At 37.6% G+C, this 21,406-nt stretch overlaps 1 protein-coding gene across 19 annotated transcripts in view; it reads left to right on the forward strand.

Annotated features, from left to right (window-relative positions):
• FOXJ3 (forkhead box J3) overlaps positions 1–21,406 on the forward strand; it is a 133,937-nt gene that overhangs the window by 9,766 nt on the left and 102,765 nt on the right. For 16 of the 19 annotated variants that reach the window (XM_070260211.1, XM_070260210.1, XM_005607147.4 and 13 more), the window contains exon 2: positions 13,204–13,264. In XM_070260211.1, coding sequence (XP_070116312.1) covers positions 13,221–13,264 — 44 coding nt within the window. In that variant the 5' untranslated portion in view covers positions 13,204–13,220. Of the gene's footprint in view, positions 1–1,810; positions 2,720–13,203; positions 13,265–21,406 lie in introns of those variants that run through there. The other 3 variants (XM_070260208.1, XM_070260212.1, XM_070260203.1) reach the window with 3 other exon arrangements.

Consider the following 21,406-nt stretch of genomic DNA (forward strand, 5'->3'; position numbering starts at 1 on the left):
AAAAGATTTCCACCTTACATTTGAATAATACTTTTTGGAAAGCATTTTCTCTGATCTGTTGGATTTTGGAGCCTCACGACATCCCTGTAATATAGGTAGGGGAAGCAATATTCCTGTTGACAAATGGAGAAAATGAGATACAACCTAAGACTTACTTAACATCACTTAATTATTTAGTAATAGAGCAGAGACAGGAACTCAGATCCTGCCTTCTGTTTCTAGTTTTGTACTCTTTAGTAGAAAACTGACAGAGTTTTTATGAAGAACATAGTTTGGATTTTTGAGGTAGAAATTAAAGGTTATAGACCCCAAAGGACCTGGGCTACTTGGAGCAGAACTTGTCTTGTGATCATATCGGACTAGGGGACATAAAACTATTGGGAGCAAATTCTTTTTTTTGTTAAATTTGGATCCATTTCCAGTCTTTGGATATATTTTTACTTGAGCCTGCATTCTTTGCCTTTGTAGAATTCTGGAGGTAAGGAGGAGACGGAATCAGAAGGGAAACCTTTAAGGATTTCTGAATAGCAGATTTGGTCTTTTTTTGTGGAAGTACACATCTATAAAATATAGACATTGAGAAATTGTACCTGCAACATGATTCTGCTGAGGGTGCTTAAGAGTGACAATATATAAAGAAGTTATAACTGCATAGAAAAAAAGACTGGGAAAGAAAACATCACAATGGGTAGTCTTTATTTTCTCCTTTGAACCTGTTTATGTTTTCTAAGTTCTCTACAATAAGCGTATATCATTTTTATAGTTGGAAAAAATCAATGTATGTCTGATTTTTATGATTCAAATGAGAATTTGGAAAAACATGGATCATAGCACTTTTGAACAGTTTAAACACTTGGTACTATCTAAGTATTTTGCTTTCTAGGCAGTTATATTAATAAATCAGTTTGATAAATTATTTGATTATAAAATTTATGGGTTGAGTTCTGGATGTATTAAGTGTTTTGAGTTTTTTCTTTGCATCAGGATTTGATCATTAGCTTCTGCTGATCAAGAAGTTAATTTTAGTCCCCTAGAAGCAAACAAGACCTTAGGTTTATTTACGGTAACTGCTTATCGATAAATGACCTAAAAATCACACTGATTTATTTTATTTTTTTTAAAGATTTTATTTTTCCTTTTTCTCCTCAAAGCCCCCTGGTACGTAGTTGTATATTTTTAGTTGTGAGTCCTTCTAGTTGTGGCATGTGGGATGCCGCCTCAGCATGGCTTGATGAGCAGTGCCATGTCTGTGCCCAGGATCTGAACTGGCAAAACCCTGGGCTGCCGAAGCGGAGCGCACAAACTTAACCACTCGGCCATGGGGCCGGCCCCCACACACACTGATTTATAATGAAGACTGGACTCATATGCTTCCATTTCTTTGGCAGGTTTCTAATAAAAAAAAAAAACCAAATTGTTAGTGCTTCTTTAAGCTGTTGTTTTCATCTGGGAACATGGGACTCATTAACTTCTCTCACTCGGTTGCTCATTTATTCACCATCTGCTCTGTCCTGGGCACTGTACTAAATGCTAGGGACACAAGTAAATGGATCCCTGCCAGCAAAGACTACAGCTTTTAGTTTGGGAGAGGCATCACAGAGATATCCTTGGTATATGGAAGTATCCTAGGATTTCTTCTGTTTTCTAGTTTTTAACAGAGAAGGGCAGAATGACTAGTTTGTTTGTTTGAAGAACTTAATGCATTTAGTAGTGTGGATAGAATGACTTTAAGACGAGCTCATGGCCTCATAGTTATTTCTTTGACTGCACAATATTGAAAATCATTGATCTAAAGAATTTCTTCATCTAAGGAGCATTTCTTATTGAGGTGGATGACCTAGGCATTCAGATTTGTATCAGATTTGTTTTGGGAGCGTATTAAGAAACCTTGTATTGACTTTTGTAGAATAGAGACTGGTTTTTTTTTGTCTGTTATCCTCTATACTTAGCACTGTACGTGACATAATATGCGTTGTTATATATTCATTATACTAGTAAATGCAAAGGTATTTCATGTTTAAGCTTAATTTTAAGAATTTTAATACTGATACAAATATATCAAAAATTATCTTTTGTCTAGTAAATGGTATATAAAGTAGCTCCTAGAGTCTCAAGAGTTATTCAGAACAGTGAGATATCCCAGTAAAATACTTGAGATATATAGCCTTTTGGCTACTCTTAGTACATCTGTAGTCTCTGGTAGCTATAAGGTAGTCTATTTGTTGTTAGTTGTTTTTTTTAAAGATTGACACCTGGGCTAACAACTGTTGCCAATTTTTTTTTTTTAAGGATTGCCACCTGGGCTAACAACTGATGCCAATCTTTTTTTTTTTTCCCCTGCTTTATCTCCCCAAACCCCCCCTGTACACAGCTGTATATCTTAGTTGCAGGTCCTTCTAGTTGTGGGACGCCGCCTCAACTAGCCTGACGAGCGGTGCCATGTCCGCGCCCAGGATCCGAACCCTGGGCCACCGCAGCGGAGCGTGCGAACTTAACCACTCGGCCACGGAGGCGGCCCCTATTGTTAGTTTTGAGGCAAAATTTGCTTCTAACTTCATCTCTTTTTCCTAGTCTTTCTCTGTGGAACAGTAGAGACCTAGTTTGCCTTCTTTAAGAAGATAACCCTTCAAATATTTGAATGTGATTATTCACTGAGCAAATATCTCTTGAGCACCTGCGCCTGCAAGACATTGTCCTGGGCATTGTGAGCAATCCAAAGGTAATTAAGAGGCATAGTCTGTTCACAAAGAACTGATAGAAAGAGTCATGGGTTTATTTAAGAGAGAGTTTTTGCTTACGATGACTGGGAACGCTTCATGAAGGAGATAGTTTGAATTGAGATTAATGATGGTGCATTCTAGGCTGAGAGGATAATCAAAAACAGAGATGAGGAAGCATAAATGCAAGTTAGATGAGTAGCAAGAGGCCTAGGTTTGCTGTTTCACAAATTGTCCTCCAGGATATTAAAAATGTTCATTGTTGAATCCTCAGCACCTGGAGGAGTGTTTGGCAAAGAATTGGAGCTCAGTAAATATTTGTTGAATGAATGAATAAATGGTCACATTTAGGAAGTACTAAACATCCTCTTCTTGAAGAATCACAAAATACTTTAGGATATTGAACATTTTGATAAGCCCTTTAGAGGAAAAAAAGTGCTTATCTCAAACTTATTTGACTGCAATGCTTATTAACAACTCTTGAAATCCTCTGGAAAATATTACTCTGGGGTCTCTATGGTGGAGATGACATGAAGGCTGGAAAATGTTTTCTTCTCCAAGCTAAACACACCCAGTTTCTTCAGTCATTCTACACTTGACATTTGGCTTCTAAACTCCTCCCTAGTGTGGTATCTCTCCCCACAAGCATTCTAGCATGTAAGTGTTCTTAAAATCTGGTGCTTAAAACAGAACACAATACTGTAGTTGTGAACTAACCAGTAAAGAGTGCATGGATCTGCTGCACTCCTTGGTCTGGATACTATTCTTCTAATGAAGCCTAAGATTGTATTTTGTTTCTTTTTAGCAGCTGAGTCACTCTCTTGGCTCATATTCAGTTCTCGTTAATTTCTAAGAAGTTCTTTGAGTAGATTCAGAGAGATTTCCTATTAGTATAGCTAACAAATGAATGCCCATTTTCTTCTGATTGAGTCTAGGCTGTTTTCTCAGAAGTACTAGTCATTCTTAAGCTTCCTGAAGTCTGAGAAAGAAAAGAAAAAGAATTAATTGTACAATGCTGGAGTTACCAAGTAACACAAAAGTCCAGCTGCACTGCTGAGTATATGCAAAAGTAGATAAAATATAATGAATCCCCATATATGTATTACAGATTCATTAAGCTCTTTGCCACATGTATCTCAACTGTCTTTTTTTCTTTTTCTTTTTTGCTTAAGTATTTTAAAGAAAATCATAGACGTCTTTTCATTCCTACAAACTTCAGTATGCACCTCTAAAACATAGATATTTTCTTACTGGACCACGTGCCATCGTTGTATCAAACAAAATTGATTTTGTGTTTCTTAGGTGTCATCTAATATGCAGTTCATAATAAAATGTCCTCAATTGTTTAAAAATGTCATTTTACAGTAGGTCTTTAATTGATCAAGGTCTAGACAAGGGCTACATGTTACATTTGGTGGTTATGTTTCTTATCTCGTTTATCCTAGCACAGTCCCTCCTTACTTCCTGGCATAATTTCACTCCATCCACTCCTTTGACCCTTCATGTCTCTGTACAAAGTTCTGTTACTGTTCCTTTTGAAAATATCTGTAAGAGTTTTTCTTTCTTTACAGCAATTCAAATGTTTTGGAATATTTATTATGTACAAAACATGTGCTAGGCTTTGTGGGAGATAGAAAGGTAATTTGACATGTACCTGGCCTGCTAGGAGCCAGCAATCCAGTGGTAGAGACAGATCCATACAGAAACAACATGAAACAGATTATTTGCCTTCCAGTGGGTCATGCCTTGATTATATAGCCTCCCATTTTTTTTCCCCTTTGGAAAATGCTGTCAGTGGAATCTTCTTTATACTTTACTTTAATATCATCTCTTAATCGGGAATCCACAGTTGATTTCCTCTTGAATCAATCCAAACTGCTGTTTTGGGCCTAGCTCTCACTGTCACACTAACTCCCACCTGTACCTAAAGTAGAACTCCTTAATGCACAAACATACTTTTCTTTTAACTAAATTTATATTGTTGTGTAGAATGTCGTTTCTTAAACAAGATTATAAATATTTTTAGAGTAGAAATCTTAACTTCTTTTGTATAACACTGGGAAGCTTAGTAGGTACTTTTGGAGAGTCTTGGTATGGATGCCAGTGGGCCTATTCTTGCTACCTTCTACCCTCCCAGAGTCAGCCAGAGCTCCTGCCAGTTAAAAGTCAATAATCCAGGTCTGAGTCTCTTCTCTTACCCCCAAAGCCTCCTCAAAAAAAGCTCATTCAGTGGTCTAAATCAAGATGACAGATACGAGGTTTTGCATGTTGCACTTCCCTGTCACCATGTCCATGGTAAACTACTATTTACTGGTTGTGTTTAGACATGACCTTCTCAGTGTAGCACTTTAGGCAGCTACTATCAAGCATAAATGGTAAATGATATGAAACCTTTCTGCTATTCTTGTCCTATACCAGTAATTCCTGAATTGTGCTGTAAATCAGAATCACCTGAGATATTTTTAGGTAATTGATTTCCCTAGGTTTCATTCTGGACTCTTGAATCAGGATTTCCGGGAGTAGGATAGAAATGATGCTTATAAAGTTGGCATTGATTTGTAGGCTGGCTTGGGGACCAGACGGGTATTTATTTTGTTAAACGGCTCTAGCAGTGGAGACTATAGCTTCCCATCTTTTCACTTGCAGTACAGCATGTCATTCCTCTGATAATTGGTATGTTCTGATACATTCAGTTTACTTTTCAGGCATGTGGCAGGATCTCTTGCTTTGAATTACACCAGGCAAAGCACATGAATCAAATGCCCAAGATAAAGATACAGGATCCAGAGGTGGCATCTTGGTTTTCTAAATATAGCTGAGCTTAAATTTAAAGCTTCAAAACCCTTCAGCCCTCTGAAAGCTTGTTCTCTCTCTGTTTAGTGAATACCTTTAAAAGTTTAAAATGGAAGAGTTCAGCAGTTTGGAGGGAATAATCTTTTGAGTTTTTCATATTTCTCGTATAGTCAATAAAGGTGATTTAAACATATAATGTGATTGTTTCATATACTTTCGTTGGGTTTTCCAAAAGATAGATCTATAAGTTAGGAAAAGTTCTTTATTAGTCTACATGATTTGATATTGGGACCAGAAGTTGTGGTTGTTACTGAGTAGAGAGACTGAAGCTTCAGGATTATCCAGTGAGTTAATGACAGCCCCAGAAATAGAATCCTGTGTTATTTGCTTGAGTTATGATTTGGTTTGAAGAGGGTGGCCTGTGATCTGTTTACATAAATTGCAGGAAGTAAGGTTTGGGGTTTGGAAGAAGTTACAGCTCTGTGATGTTTGGCCAAGAAGCTCCCCTCCCCCGCGTTTACCACCTGTTTTGTTGACACCAGTCCTTAACTATGGAGGGTAAAGAGGCAGTTAGTTAGTTCAGACTTACACTTCCTACTCTTAAAAAGCTGAAGCTAATTGTTGGTTGGTATGGTTTTTTTCATCATCTGTTATAAGAGAATAACTAGACCTGGCCCTGGTTTTGTTTTAGGAGGAGAGAGGTATAGCCCAAGTGGTTGAGTTGTAGATACTAGTGGAGTAGTTTCCTATAGAATTTTTTCACGGTGTATAAAACTTTTGTGAACCATGAGTGTATTTTCATTAAACAGAATTAATAAACCATGTAGTTTGGAAATAATGGAGCCCATCAGAAAACAAACTTTCCTGAACAACTAATGTTTTAAAGGGTTATAGATTTGAAAATAATTGCTATAATAGAGTTTCTTTCTGGTGAAGTCATTACTTTTCCTCTTCCAGTTTGGGGGATGGAAGTGGCTCCTGTGGCACTAGTGAAGGAAGAAGCAGGAACTAAACAGAAGAAAGAACATTTGTGTGTGATGGTTCTAAAGTTGCTCTTTTTTTTTTTTTTAAAGATTTTATTTTTCCTTCTTCTCCCCAAAGCCCCCCGGTACATAGTTGTATATTTTTAGTTGTGGGTCCTTCTAGTTGTGGCATGTGGGATGCCGCTTCAGCGTGGCTTGATCAGCTGTGCCATGTCCTCACCCAGGATTTGAACCACTGAAACCCTGGGCCGGCGAAGCGGAGCGCACGAACTTAACCACTCAGCCACGGGGCTGGCCCCCTAAAGTTGCTCTTTAAAAAAAAAATAAACCAGCCTTATTGAGATATAATTCACCTCTTTAAAGTGTAAAATTCAGTGTTTTTTAGTTTTTTCATAGGGTTGTGTAACCATCATTGCAATCTAATTTTAGAACATTTTTCTCCTAAAAGAAACCACACACCCATTAGCAGTCAGTCTCCTTTACTTTTCTCTTCTTCCCAAACTCTGACACTACTAATCTAATCTAACTACTAACCAACAATCTGACTACTAATATAAACTTGCCTGTCTTGGACATTTGATAGAAATGGAATCATGTAATATGTAGTCTTGTGACTGGCTTCTTTCACTTAGCATGTTTTCAAGGGTCACACATGTTTCGTGTATCATTCCTTTTTTTCCCCAAAATAATATTCCACTGTATGGATATGACACATCTTATTTATCTGTTTGTCAGTGGGCATTTGGATTATTTCTACTTTGTTGCTATTATGATTTAATGCTGCTATGAATATTTGTTTACACATTTTTCTGTGGATGTTCATATCTCATTGTGGTTTTGATTTGCATTTCTCTAATGACAAATGATACTGAACATCTTTTCATGTACTTATTGGACATTTGTATATCTTCTTTGTAGCAATGTTTATTCAGATCTTTGCCCCTTTTTTTTTTTTTTGTGCACTCACGTACTCTACCCCTGAGCAAGCTATGTCTTTGAATCTTTGCCCATTTTTCAATTGGGTTCTCTTTTTATTATTGAGTTGTAAGAGTTCTTTATATATTCTTGATACCTACCTTGTTCTAACTGCAGTTTCATCCTAAATTACTTGCTTGGAGGCAGAGAGAAGTGATGGATACAAAGACTGTATTAAAAAGATATGCTGAGTTTTCAGTCAGATCTTGTTGGTTCTTACTTTAAATTTACTCTCTTTTTCCAATTCTTGAGGAACCTGGTTTATTCATTCATTAAACAGATATGACTGCAACTATATACCAGGTTTTGGGAATATAACAGAATGAAACAGTTAAAGTTCCACCTCTCATGGAGCTTGCATTCCAGTGGGAGAAACAGGCAGGAAACAAAAATCATATCAGATGGTGATGAGAGCTGTGAAGAATAAAACAGGGTATTGGGGATATCTTCACCTTTCCTGATTTCTTAATCTCTTTCTCTCTGCTCTGTTTGATCTTATTGAACTTACCATTTATTTTCATTTTACACAATTTGCAGCTAAACTTTTATTTTCCTCTTCTAATTCTTAACCTCCTTGTAGTTTGGTTTTTGCTCTCACTAGTCTACAAAAGCCGCCATCTATAATATTAGTGATCTTCTGTTAAAGCCAATATTCTCAGTTTATATTCATTTTGATCTACATGTGACATTATTTCCTTTCTCCCCATTAAATCACTTGCTGCTATCTCCAGTACAAGTTTCTCCTTTTTTTCTTTTTTTTAAAACTAGTTCCTCTTCCCTTAATTATCTTTTAGAGTTCTTCAGAGTTAAGTTTTGGCCTCTCTTTTCCCTCTAATACTCCTGTGGTGAATCGATCATTCTCACATGATTTTAATTGCTTTCTGAGACCATATGACTCCAAGATCTCACTTCTTAGGTCAAGCTGTTCCACTGCCTTCAGGTTTAGCTAGTGGAGCTGAGATGACCAGATGATTGCTACTCACCCAGGAGGATTCTTTTCCCTTTACTCCTTCCTCTGGCAGATTTCTCCTGTTTAGGCTTATTAAGACAGAGGTTATTTCCATGACTGTTTTAATGATTACCTGTGGCTAATGGTATAACAACGTACAGTGCTTAGTCAGCCTGCATCAAAGGGATTATTCTTTCATGGATGCTAGTGAATTTTATACTTTCAAGTCTTTTGAAAGATAGGGCTGAGTTCAGAAATAAAAAAAGGAGTAGTCTCTTGACCTCTAGTGCTATACCATTTATTTTCAACAAACTTTTAATTCTTTTGTCTGGTATTATGCTGGTGGTTTCATTTAAGCTATTGTCACAGTAACTGAGGCATGAATTGTCCCTTTTGTGTAGAGGAGGAAATTAAGCTTTAGAGAAGTTAACAATATACCCAAGGTCAGAATTGGGATTCCATTCTAGGTCTTGACTTAAAGTCATGGATGTTCTAAGTTCTTTGTAAACTATAAAGAATTACATCTCTGTGTGGGTAGGAGAGGAGTGAAGGGCTCATAAGAATTTTTTGGGAGCTTTTTCAAAATACTTAGTCCCATTTCACCTCCTGCTCTCAAATAAAGCATTATTAGACAACTGTTTGTTAAACATCTGCTTCCTAAATGTGAATAGTTTGTTACTCAGTTTAATATACACTTGAAGACTGCTTGTATTAAAAGACATTCCATATTCTTCTGTTGGTGATGGGATATAATACTGTAGCTTCTGTTGGAGCCTACCCATCAGTGAATGACTGGTTTTTACTACCGATATTCTGGTTGTCATTCTATACAAACTTTCTTGCATGTTGGTGTTCAAAGGATTTGGAGAAAATGCTAGTAGGTGCTATTGGCACGAACTAAACTGTATAAATTATGGATGTAATTGAGTGTATATAATTGTTCAACTTTAATTGGCTCCAGAGATGTGAGTCTGTAATTTAAAAGACATTTTGAGATTTTCCTGATTTCACTGTGAAGCTTAGCCGCCTTTGGTGAGATTTCCATGTTGCTGGTCACTTGCCTGGGTAGGGAGAAGAAGATTGGCATGTATTTGTACTTTCCGTTAACCAGCCTGGGGTTCAGGACACCATTTAGGAGCAGTTATCTAGATTAAAATGGAGAAAACAAACTAAGGCATTGAGGCTAAAGCAGATTAGAAAGATATCTAGGCACTAGAGTTGGTAGTGAATGGTAACTAATTAGGGGTCCTAAGGGTGTTGATGTTTGGGGGATTCAAAATATCCTTTTCCCTTGCTTGAGTTCTGAACTAACTGAGAAAACAAGAACCAAAGGATGAGAAAATGAAACATTACCGTTTTTAAAATTAGTTTTTTATTGAGATAAAAATTCTCATACCATAAAGTTCACCATTTTAAAATGTACATTTTGGTGGTTTTATACTAAAGATTTTTATTCACAAGGTTGTGCAACTATCACCACTATCTAATTCCAGAATATTTTCATCACTCCACAAAGAAATCAGTTATAATTCACTCCCCATCCCCCTCCCCCCACCTCTAAGCACTAGTCTACTTTCCATCTTTAGGATTTGTCTATTCTGAAAATTTTGTAAATGTGAAATCATAATATGTGGCCTTTTGTGTGGCTTCTTTCACTTAGCAGAAGGCTCTCATCCATGTTGTAGCATGTAATAGTACTTCATTCCTTTTTATGACTGAAGAATATTTTATTGTATATTATATGGATATAGTATAGATATGCCACATTTTGTTTATCCATTCGTCAGTTGATGAACATTTGGTATATTTCCACTTTTTGACTATTATGAATAATGCTGCTATGAACATTTGTGTGCAAGTTTTTGTGTGAACGTGTTTCAAATTCTCTTGGATGGAGATATATATATATATATATATATATATATGCACACATACATATATGTACATATATGGGGGTGTGTGTGTGTATGTGTGTGTGTGTGTGTATGTATGTGTATCCCCAAGAGAATTTTAAATATACATACATACATACACACACACACATGCCTAGAAGTAGAATTGCTGGGTCATATGGTAACTTTTGGAGGAATTACCTTTGATTTTGGTCCAGCTGATAGTTGTAGAATATTGTAGAATGTGGCTTAGGTTTAAGAGCTCAATGGTCTGACTAACTCTCCACATTGTCTTGTCCCCACCCAACAGAACCCAGTCTAGACCAGGGGCCAGCCCACCTCATGTCTAGATTGCTTGGGTCAACAGAGCAGGCACACTCATATCACTCACTGTCTTGTAGAGTCCTGGAGTTAGCTCTGCCCCCTAACCAGGTTACTTACCTCTTCGGTGAGAGTGGCCTAAGAGCCCAGGAGTGTTTCAAGAAGGCATTCCTCATAGGAATAAAGAGTTGAAAAGAAGGATTTTGTTCTAACAAAGGAAAAGAAAGGAGTTAGGCTGGAATCCTGAAAGCCATTCTTAGATAGAAGAACTGTGCCATTGTGTCAAAATAGGAAATACATTAAAGATGATGAATTCAGTTTTGGACATGGTAAATTTGGGATTTCCAGGAGGAAATGTTAGATATTTCTGTTTGGAGATCAGGAGATTGATCCCTGCTAGCGAGGTGGATTTGAGATTCATCTGCATGCAGGCAATTGAGATATAGGAGCCGGTAGATCATCCATAAAGCAGTAAAGTGTCTAGTGATTGCCATATCCGAAGTCTTTGAGAGTTTGATTCTGCCAACTGGTATTTCAGCTGTATCTTAACTCTGAGTTGCTTGTTTCCTTCTGAATTTTGTCATTTTTGATTGTGAATTTATTTATTTTGGAACCTTAGAACCTTGATCTGTGGGAATTCTTCCAGGCTTAGATCAAGGACAGATTCCCCAGAGAGGATTTGCATTTGCTTCTGTAAAGGTTGGGTGGGGGACCTAGAATGGTAATTCTAGGACTACCCTAAACAAAGTTCTAGGTATGAAGCTTTCTAAACTATAATCTAGGTGAAGTTTGTGGTTGTGAATACCAGGGGAGGTACTGTTGTGCTGCTCTCATAGTCTCCATCCACTCATCGGCTCTCAGTGCCAAGGTTAAGAAGCAGTTTTCTTTGCACTTCTCTCGGATAACACCTGGACTTTACCTCTTGTACCTTGGGTCCCAGTAGGCCTTGGAATTGTGAGCTGAAGTTCATAATGTTTGGCAAAATGCCCTGAAGGTGAATGAAAGCTGGTTTCAGTACTCTGCATGTTTGTCTACTTTTCCTCTTTCACTGTTTTTGATCTTGATCATACCTTATTTTCTTTAAGGTTATTGATTAATTTATAAAGATTTCAAAAAATTTTATCCTATGTCTGTGTTTTCAGTAGGCATAGATAGCTTGGTCCAGCTATCTATTCTGTCGTTCTGGCAGAAATAGAAGTGTCTCTCTCTTCAGTGCATGCAGGGACAATTAGACGCAGAGAATTAAGTCATCCTCTAAATCAAATATTAGTAACTTGGGACATAATCCAGTGTTTTGTTTGGCCCACATGGTATTTAGAAAATAAAAATCAGGAGATTTCAAATAAAATTTTGGATATCTTCTGTTGAAAAATAAGTTCTTATGGTACTGGGCTTGCAATCTTGCTTAGCAGCAGTTGGCTAGAACTGAGAATAGCGGCTGATCTCTTTAGAGTGAACCTGTTTTCTTTAGTTGCTCACAGTCTCCACCGCTTGTGCAGTGTATGCATATATATACACTTATGCTCATTCCAACATCTCTCATTCATGTTACCTGTAGACATTTGTGGATCATCCTGGTGCCAGGTGGTAGTGCTAATAGACAATTTCACATTCATAAATTTACAGTCACGCGTTGCTTAATGATGGGGATACATTCTGAGAAATGCATCATTAGGCCATTTTGTCATTGTGCAAACATCATAGAGTGTACTTACACAAACCAAGGTGATATAGCTTGCTACACACCTGGGTTGTGTGGTTTTAGTCTTACGAGACCTCAGTTGTATATACGGTTTGTTGTTGACTGAGATGTTGTTATGTGGCACATGACTGTGTTTATTCTAACAGCAATCCTCCAGATTTATCCCTGATAAATAAAGTTATATAGGTACTATTATCCCCAAGGTACAGATGAAGAAACTGAGGTTCAGTGAGGTTCTACAAGTTCTTCAAGGTTTCATAGTGTCACAGCTATAATTTGAACCTAGAACTGTCTCAATGAAAGCTCCTTCTGTTCTAGTGCTATTCTTAACTTTTTTTTTAAAGCAATGGAACTATTCTTCAGATGAAGTCTTAGTAAAGTCCACTGTATAAAACCAATAAAGATAGCACTGCTTTGATTGAGGAGTAGATGGGGTGGTGGACACTTATGTGGAGGTGGGAACCTGCATGGTCAGCTCTTTGGTAGCCTTTAGGCACCTCTCTGTGGGATTACAGAGAATCCTTCTTAGAATCCCTAGGATTCTACTAAACAGTTTGAACACACTCTCTCTATAACGCTATAACATAAAAACATAAGAATTTGTTAAATTTTATCAGTTTTCAGCTTCTTTGGATGTTGTAGTTATTTAGTGTGCCCGTTTCTCTTATACTTCCTGGTACGTCTGTCTTTCTCAGTGTAATTCTTCTTATAACTCAGTAGCATTTTGATTCATATGGGTACGTGTTCAGATAATGGTGAATCTTCTAGCTTTCTATTTCTATTTGCAGAGTGTTTTAATTAGAATTGTTGCTTGGTTTATAGTTTGATTTGCTTTGGAGCATCTGATAACTAACTTTTCTTTACTTTTCAGATTCTCTTTGTGGCCAGATGGGTTTGTATGGACAGGCTTGTCCATCTGTAACTTCGTTAAGGTGAGTGCTATTCTTTTTCTTTATTAGAACATGTAGCATTTTAAAAGTTATGCTGGTCACGTCATATTAGAATGAATTTCAAGGTGAGGTTCAGAATGAAATACAGTCATGCGTTGCTTAATGATGGGGCTGTGTCCTGAGAAATGCGTCATTAGGTGATTCCATCATGTGTGAGAATCATAGAGTATACTTACACAAACCTAGATGGTATAGCCTACTACACACCTAGGCAGTATGGTACTAATCTTAAGGGACTGCTGTCGTATATGCGGTCTGTTGTCGACCAAAACGTAGTTATGTGGCGCATGACTGTATTGTGTTTTGTTTTGTCAAATAGTGCTATTTGACGGGGTTGGGAGAGAGAGTTTTGCTTAGAGATGTTTGTGGTAATGGGATTTGGATCTTTTCTTAATCTCCACTTAGTGAACTTACATATTCTTGTACATGAAATAACCTAATTTTATGCTTATCATTCCTTTTTTAGAACTAATCTGCTCTCTACTTGTTTTAATTGGAAAATACATAGTAAATTTTCATTGCCTTTGTAGCAGATTATTAAATAAGATGAGGTGCTAATTTTAACCTCTTTCTAAAGGATGATGTAAACATGATACCTAGATTATCCTCATTTACAGTAAATAAGTAAACTGTAAAAAGTAGGAACTACGTTGTTATATATAACCCAGCGATTTTTAGGTATTTTTGAAGTTGCTAAATCCTTTGTACAAATTAAATCTTATGTGAAATTCAGTGACTAAAACAGATAAATGCAGGACTTTTCTGCTTGCTTTGGCTTCCATGAGCTTCTCTCACAGTTGCCCCTGAGGGATTGCTGCAGTTCCTACAGCACAGTTTGAAAAAAACCTAAATCGAATCTGTTAATTGAAATCTTTTGGACTAGAATATGAAGTGTTGATGGTAGCACCTACACAGTTACATGTAGTGTTGCGGCTAGCTCTATCATTTATTCATTCAGCATATTGAGCACCTAATGTCTTGTCAGACACTATTCTAAATGCTGGGACTACAGTAATGAACATAACAGGTAAAAATCCTGTAATCATGGAGCTTACATTCTGGTGAAGGAACAATTAATAAACAAGATAAGTAAGAAGTATCAGTGAGATAGTAACAGTGATAAGGGCTAAGGTGAAAAATAAAATAGAGAAGGGGAATAGGAAATAGAGAGAAAGCTGTACTGAAAAGGTAACATTGAATGAAGACCTGAAAAAGTGATGGAATGAGCCCTATGTTGGGTATGTGGGAGATGATCATTCCAGGTAGAGGGACTCCAGGAAGTGGCAAGGCAGGAGACTTGCCCTGTATATTGGAGGAACAATGAGGTGGTCAGTGTGGCTGGAACAGAGTAAGTGATGAAGAAAGTTGGAATTGCCCAGCTTTGGAGGGCAGAAGGAGGGAAAGGAGGAATACAAAGTTGTTAAGAGCCACGAATGTGAAGTCAAGAAATCCTTAGGCTTGAAGGAAATTCTGGTTGTCTGGAATGCCACAAAAGAAAGCTGAAGTTGCCTTTTTAGTTTTTATATGCTTGGATTTTCAGCAGGCCAAGGCTGCTATCCTTTTTCCTCAGTAGAAAAACTTTACTCCATGCCATTATGGCATTTTTTCCCCTGAGAATGCATCTTCCAGTTTATAATGGAAATAGAAGGAGAGAGTACTTTTCTACTTTGCTGGAGTCCATGTGATTCCCCCCCGCCACCCAAAATAAGGGATATCTTTATAGCTCTGAAAATAACTTTTTTTAAAGACTATCATCTTTGATCTCCAAAGCTACTATAGAACTAATTTGCCTAAACAGTGATTTCTGCTTAGTATGATGGGAGGAGTCATTTTACCTTTTTTTTTGAACATTTAAAACTTTGAATATAGTCATATCAGGATATTTTGCATACTTTGATCTTCCACCAATTAGACTTCTTAAAAAGATATTTTAGTTGTGGGATATGCTGAAGCAATCATATAGTAGTCATTGATATCTCACATCTCTTTATTTGAGTATTTGTGTTTAGGTGAAGCTTATATATGACATTGGGTTAGGAATAATATATACCTAACTTTTTGCTTGATAGAATTATAGAATTGGAAGGGATGATGAAATAGAGAAGAGATACCATGAGTTAGTTTATAATTTGCTCACTCTGTGTTATAATTCTGTGCGTAGTATTCTAGAATCAAAATTTTTTGTGGATATAGCTATAAATTTAGCATTTAATTCGTAAACTGAGAAGCTCTATGGCATCTGAGTTGGGATATTTAGTATCCTTATATATGTTTTTCATTTCTGTAATATTCTATATGGTCCATCTATAAAGCAGAGACTTCTCATTCTCAGATGTATGGATAGAAGACTGCTGTTTGTCATTGATTTTTCTAACTGGAAGCAAGCATTGGGTTGATATGAGGAGGAGAAGGAAAGAATGACTATTTTTTGGTGAGGGAGAGAGAAACTGGATTACTTAAAACCACAGTAAATTTTAGTCTGCTTTCCCATAGAGTCTCACCCAAGCCAGAAACGGCCTCCCTAGCTACACTATCCAAGTAGGAATAGAGCCAGAACTCTTAAAGTAACTCATACCCACTGACACTGCTTGTTTGCCATACCTGCCTTGTATATACATTACTGCTGTTACATCCTGTATTTACTACCTGTATATCTAGGAAGTGGCTAGCCTCAAGCATATGAGGTGGTGGAGAAGAACTGGACATGTGGCTGGGAATGAGAAAACTGGTAGACAGGGAGGAGTTTGTAGGCATAGGTAAGAGTGGTAATGGACAATTTATGTGTAAGTGAAGGTACAGGGTGGAATGAAAGTGACATATTTTAAAAGTTTGTTGTGTAGGAGAGGGTAGTTAGTAAATGGATTAAAACTTTTTCTCCCCTTCCTTTAAGTATTTAGGATAAACAAGTATTGTTTTCTGTAGATGATATTGGATCCTTTTTTAATCTGAATGTGTTAAGATTTTTCTTTTTCTTTTGCTGAGGAAGATTTGCCTTGAGTTAACATCCATTGCCTATCTTGCTCTGTTTTTCTTTTTTATGTGGGCTGCCGCTACAGCATGGCTGCTAAACAGACGAGTGGTGTAGGTTTGTGCCTAGAATCTGAACCCAGGCTGCCAAGTGAGTGTGCCAAACTTAACCACCAGGCCACTGGTACTGGCACTAGGATTATTTTTAAAATTACACTCATTATATATATATATATTTTTTTTTTTTGAGGAAGATTAGCCCTGAGCTAACGTCTGCTGCCAGTCATCCTCCTTTTGCTGAGGAAGATTGGCACTGAGCTAACATCTGTGCCCATCTTCCTCTATTTTATATGTGGGACACCTGCCACAGCATGGCTTGGTAAGTGGTGTGTAGGTCTGCACCTGGGATCCAAACTGTTGAACCCCGGGCTGCCAAAGCAGAGTGCATGAACTTAACCACTATGGCACCCGACCGGCCTCCTCACTGTATTTTTATGATTAAAAAGTAATACATGTTTATTGTAGAAAATTTGGAAAGACAGAGATAGCCATTGTAAATCTCTTCATATCATGTAATTTTATACCAGTGCATACTATGTGTGAATTAGAAAAAGGCCCCCCAGATTTTCTTTAAAAGAGTGATTGTTAAAGATTTTGTAGCAACAACTAAGAATACTCTTTAATTGTAACCAAATTGCTCTTAACTGACACTTTGTTCTTTACTTGCTGGTATGAGTAGAATTGCATTTTAACAAAAGTCACTATAAGTAACGTCATATTCTGTATGATGAGATTGTTTTCTTTTCTCAGTCAGGATTCTGTCAAGAGGCAGAAACCACATCAGTTACTGGAACAGAAATATTTCAATACAATCGACTAGATATAAAGTTGTTGACTAGGTAACAGAAGGGATAAAAATAAAATTCTAAAGTATCAAGGACATAGACACTTCTGGAAACAACTGCCAGCACTAAGGGCTCAGGGACTAAAGGGAAAACCTAGAGACTTAGAGGAAGGGCCCTGTAGAACCAAAACTCAGACCTGTAAAGAGAAGGCACTACGTGGCTGTTGCTAGTGTCTGAGCTCAGAAGAGGGATCCCGTGGGTTTGAAACCCAGACCTCTGAGGAAAGGGTGCTGGCTGCTGCTGGTGTCTCTGAGTTGGGTGTGATGAAGCTAGTTCCACAGGTGCTGGAAGAGCTGTAAACTGGATTCACTTTCTACTCCCGGGAGGCTCTGCTGCTCTAGGGATGAAGAAGCATTTGCTGGGGTAACGCTCTTATGAAGCCAAAAGAATAGACAGGAGGCTCCAGCATCTTTTTACTTCCCCAGGATTACAGTCCGTCTTTAGTGCTCCCTCTTAGCAAAGCCTTATAGGAAACCAGCAGGCAAAGCAGAAATGTGGTGTGCAGAGTCCCAGTTCCAGCGTCATTAAAGCAGATTGAGACGAAGGGATGGGAGTTGGAGCTGAGGAGCAATAACTTAATAAGTTGTTCCAGCAATCTACTAAAAAATATGGTATAAAAAGATGTTTTCTCAGATCTGTTTTGCAGCCAGTGTTTATGTGATTTTAGTAGATTACTTGCATGTTGCTAAAAACCCCCTAATTCTGTAAGTCATGTGAAATTATATTTAAAATTTTGTAAGATTCACAGGTATTCCTTGCAGTCTGAATCTGCTGCATTCATATCCTGAGTTTGGATAGTAAGAGTCTGGATAGTGAATACTGGGTCATCTACATCTGTTCAGTTCCTGAGTTTCGGATAGCAAGAGTGAGAGTTCAGATAATGACGGCAAACAATAGAATCTGTCAAACAATGGACTCTTCAAAGTTTAGCAGAATCTCTTTGGTTCTTGAGTTTGCGTAAGATGGATTTGAATCCTGAGACTTAACTGTGTTTTATTTCCAATCACAGATTTGGTAATGGCAAAAACTTACTGAAAAGGGAAAAGCTTTCTTTGGACATTTGCTTTATGTAGACAAGTAAACACATATATGTATATAACATACTTCTTTTCACATATTGTAGCAGTAGATTGTTTTTACAGTTTGATTTGATCAAAGCACAGTAAAGTTTGGTGTTTCTTTGGACTTGTTAAATAGAGCCCTTCCTGCATTTCTGAATTGTCTAACATTTATTAAAGGATTGATTTTATGGTTCACACCTGTTTACAGCCTGGGACACTGGGTTATCAGTAGCCCTGTAAGTAGTTGTTGGTGATATTTATTAGCTCCTACCTGATCTTTTTCTATTTTTACTCCTTTTTTCACATTCGTTTTTTCCTTTTTGTTAGGCTTTTCCCTTAAAGACGCCTTTTATTATTGATCTAATCTATCTGTTTAGGATGTGCTAGGGAACACATAAGGATATTTTAGCACCAGAGAAGCTCATTTGTTAGTTTCTCAGATGAATTTCCTGTCCATCTGTTTCCTCATTCCCTCCTCTTCATATCGATGACCCTGCTGTTTAGAATGACCAGAGAGGGGGTAGATTTACTTGAAGGCTTCTTGCTGCCTTGTTGCTAGTATCAGGCTTGGTATTGATAAGGCAACTCTGGTATAAAGTCTTAGAATCAGGTAGACGCAAGGTTCAAATCTCTGCCACGTATTACCCATATGATCTTGGGTAAGTTACGTTTTGTAATTTTACTGCAATAGGGTTGTTATTGCTTACCTCACTGAGCTGTTAGGCTTTAAGGGATTAAATATACACATAAAGCATCCGGTATACTTTTTCTCCTCTTTTCTCTTTTCCAGTAGTAGAAAGCAAAAGGGATCATCATTTTTAGAACAAAAGAGAACAGATTTGTGTCCTTTGCTGTCAGCTCAAGAACATGAGGCAGAAGAGGATTTCTTTTTCCTCTTCTTTCTTTTTCTCCTTCACCTTAAATTCTTAGATTCTAGGGGTCTACCGGTAGTATTCTGGTTTGCAACTGGCCTTCAGGCTAAGGATGTTGCTGACATTTAATATTGTATGTGTATTATATTTATAATTAATATAATTTTGTGCTTTTTAGGTCTGTCTCACAAGTGGCAGAAAGAGCATTTGTATTATCATGCCATAGTTTATCATTTTCACTGTTATCAAGCTTTCTTTGGAATTGATAAAATCTATTAATTTGCATGTTTAGATATGGCATGTTCCAATTAAATGAAGAGTAATGAGAAACTCTCTTAATTTTGACCATTACAGAAACTTTTTCTAAAATGTATTTTGAATTTTTCTGGCTTATCTTCTAAAGCTTTATTGTCTATTATGGTAGTACTAGCCTCGTGTGGCTGTTTAAATTAATTAAAAATAAGTGAAAAAAATTAGTTCCTCAGTCAGACTAGCCATATTTTAAGTGCTCAGTAGCCATGGCCACTGACAGCTGGGGCTATCATATCAGATAGCACACAAGCATTTCCATTGTTGCAGAAAGTTCTATTGGACAGAGCTGGTCTAGATCATCCTAAAAGTAGTTTAATCTTTGATCTAAGATGACGGAATGCCCTAGGGCTTCCGTTTCTGAACATCAGGTATTGAAGAGTACCATTGACTATTTATTGACTTAAGGACGTATAGTGTATAAGTTACTTTTGTGACTAAAATATTGACTTTGATAGTTAGGATTTATGGTGTTCTTACTACTAGACCAGGCATTATTTAAGCATTTTTAAAGTATATTTATTAAGTTTCCCCAACAACTCTGAAGTTGATACCATTATTATCCTCATTTCACAAATGAGGACGCTGAGATAAAGTTAAGCAGTTCAAGGACATACAGGGAATAAGGGACAGAGCTGGGATTCATACATAGGTCTTGCTCTAGTGCCTGTGATCTTAATCACTAAATTCTGCCTCTTGGCTGTCAGTATTTATCATAATTTGAGGCTTTTTCTTAAATGGGGGATGCCGAAAAAAATATTCCTTTTAATTGAAGGTACTATAAAAAAAATAAGTGCAGGGGGCCAAGCCCGGTGGTGTAGTAGTAAAATTCGTCATGCTCTGCTTCGGTGGCCTGGGTTCATGGGTTCAGATCCTGGGTGTGGACCTACACCACTCTTCAAGCCATGCTGTGGCAGCGACCCATATACAAAATAGAGGAAGACTGGCACAGATGCTAGCTCAGGGCCAATCTTCCTCACCAGAGTGGGGAGAAAAAGTGCAAAAGGGAAATATCAATGCAGGAGACTGGAAGAAAGTGATAGAAAACTAGTTATTTAATTTTGATATACATTGTCTGAAATTGATTAAAAGAACTTGTTATGAAAGGCAGCAGTTTTTTTATGGGCAAGTCGTGGAGAAATTTGAATTGTCCTGAATTCATATACATGGGGGAAAATAACATCAGAGGTAATAGGGAATAAAAAGCATCACTGAATATACTGGCAAAGTAAAACAGGAGTTAAATATAAAATCTGTGCCTACTAAGAGTGCACGTAGTATAAAATAATAATACTGAAAAATAAAAAAGAAGAAATGATATGATTTGATTTAGTGAGCTTATTTTAGTCAAGCTTTGCTTTGTTGCAGGTGAAGGAAATCGGCAGTGGATGTAACAAACAAAAAAGGAAAGGGATTTGTTTGGAGAATACTGGGGAATTTCACAGAATCCAGAGGTAGCTGGATCTCTTGAGGAAGTAGAACTTAGATTCTTTTTTTTTTTTGGAGGAAGATTAGCCCTGAGCTAACTGCTGCCAATCCTCCTCTTTTTTTTTTTTTTAAAGATTTTATTTTTCCCTTTTTCTCCTCAAAGTCCCCCGGTACATAGTTGTATATTCTTCGTTGTGGGTCCTTCTAGTTGTGGCATGTGGGACACTGCCTCAGCATGGTTTGATGAGCAGTGCCATGTCTGCGCCCAGGATTTGAACCAACGAAACACTGGGCCGCCTGCGGCGGAGTGCACGAACTTAACCACTCGGCCACGGGGCCAGCCCCCAATCCTCCTCTTTTTGCTGAGGAAGACTCACCCTGAGCTGACATCTGTGCCCATATTCCTCTACTTTATACGTGGGACGCATGGCTTTTGCTAAGTGGTGCCATGTCTGCACCCAGGATCCAAACTGGCAAACCCTGGGCCACCGAGAAGTGGAATGTGCAAACTTAACCGCTGCGCCACTGGGCTGGCCCCTGAAACTTAGGTTCTTAACAACCTAGGCAGTATACTCTCTTCTC

This window comes from Equus caballus, chromosome 2, assembly GCF_041296265.1.
Source record: "Equus caballus isolate H_3958 breed thoroughbred chromosome 2, TB-T2T, whole genome shotgun sequence".
In the NCBI taxonomy this organism is placed as follows: Eukaryota; Metazoa; Chordata; class Mammalia; order Perissodactyla; family Equidae; genus Equus; species Equus caballus.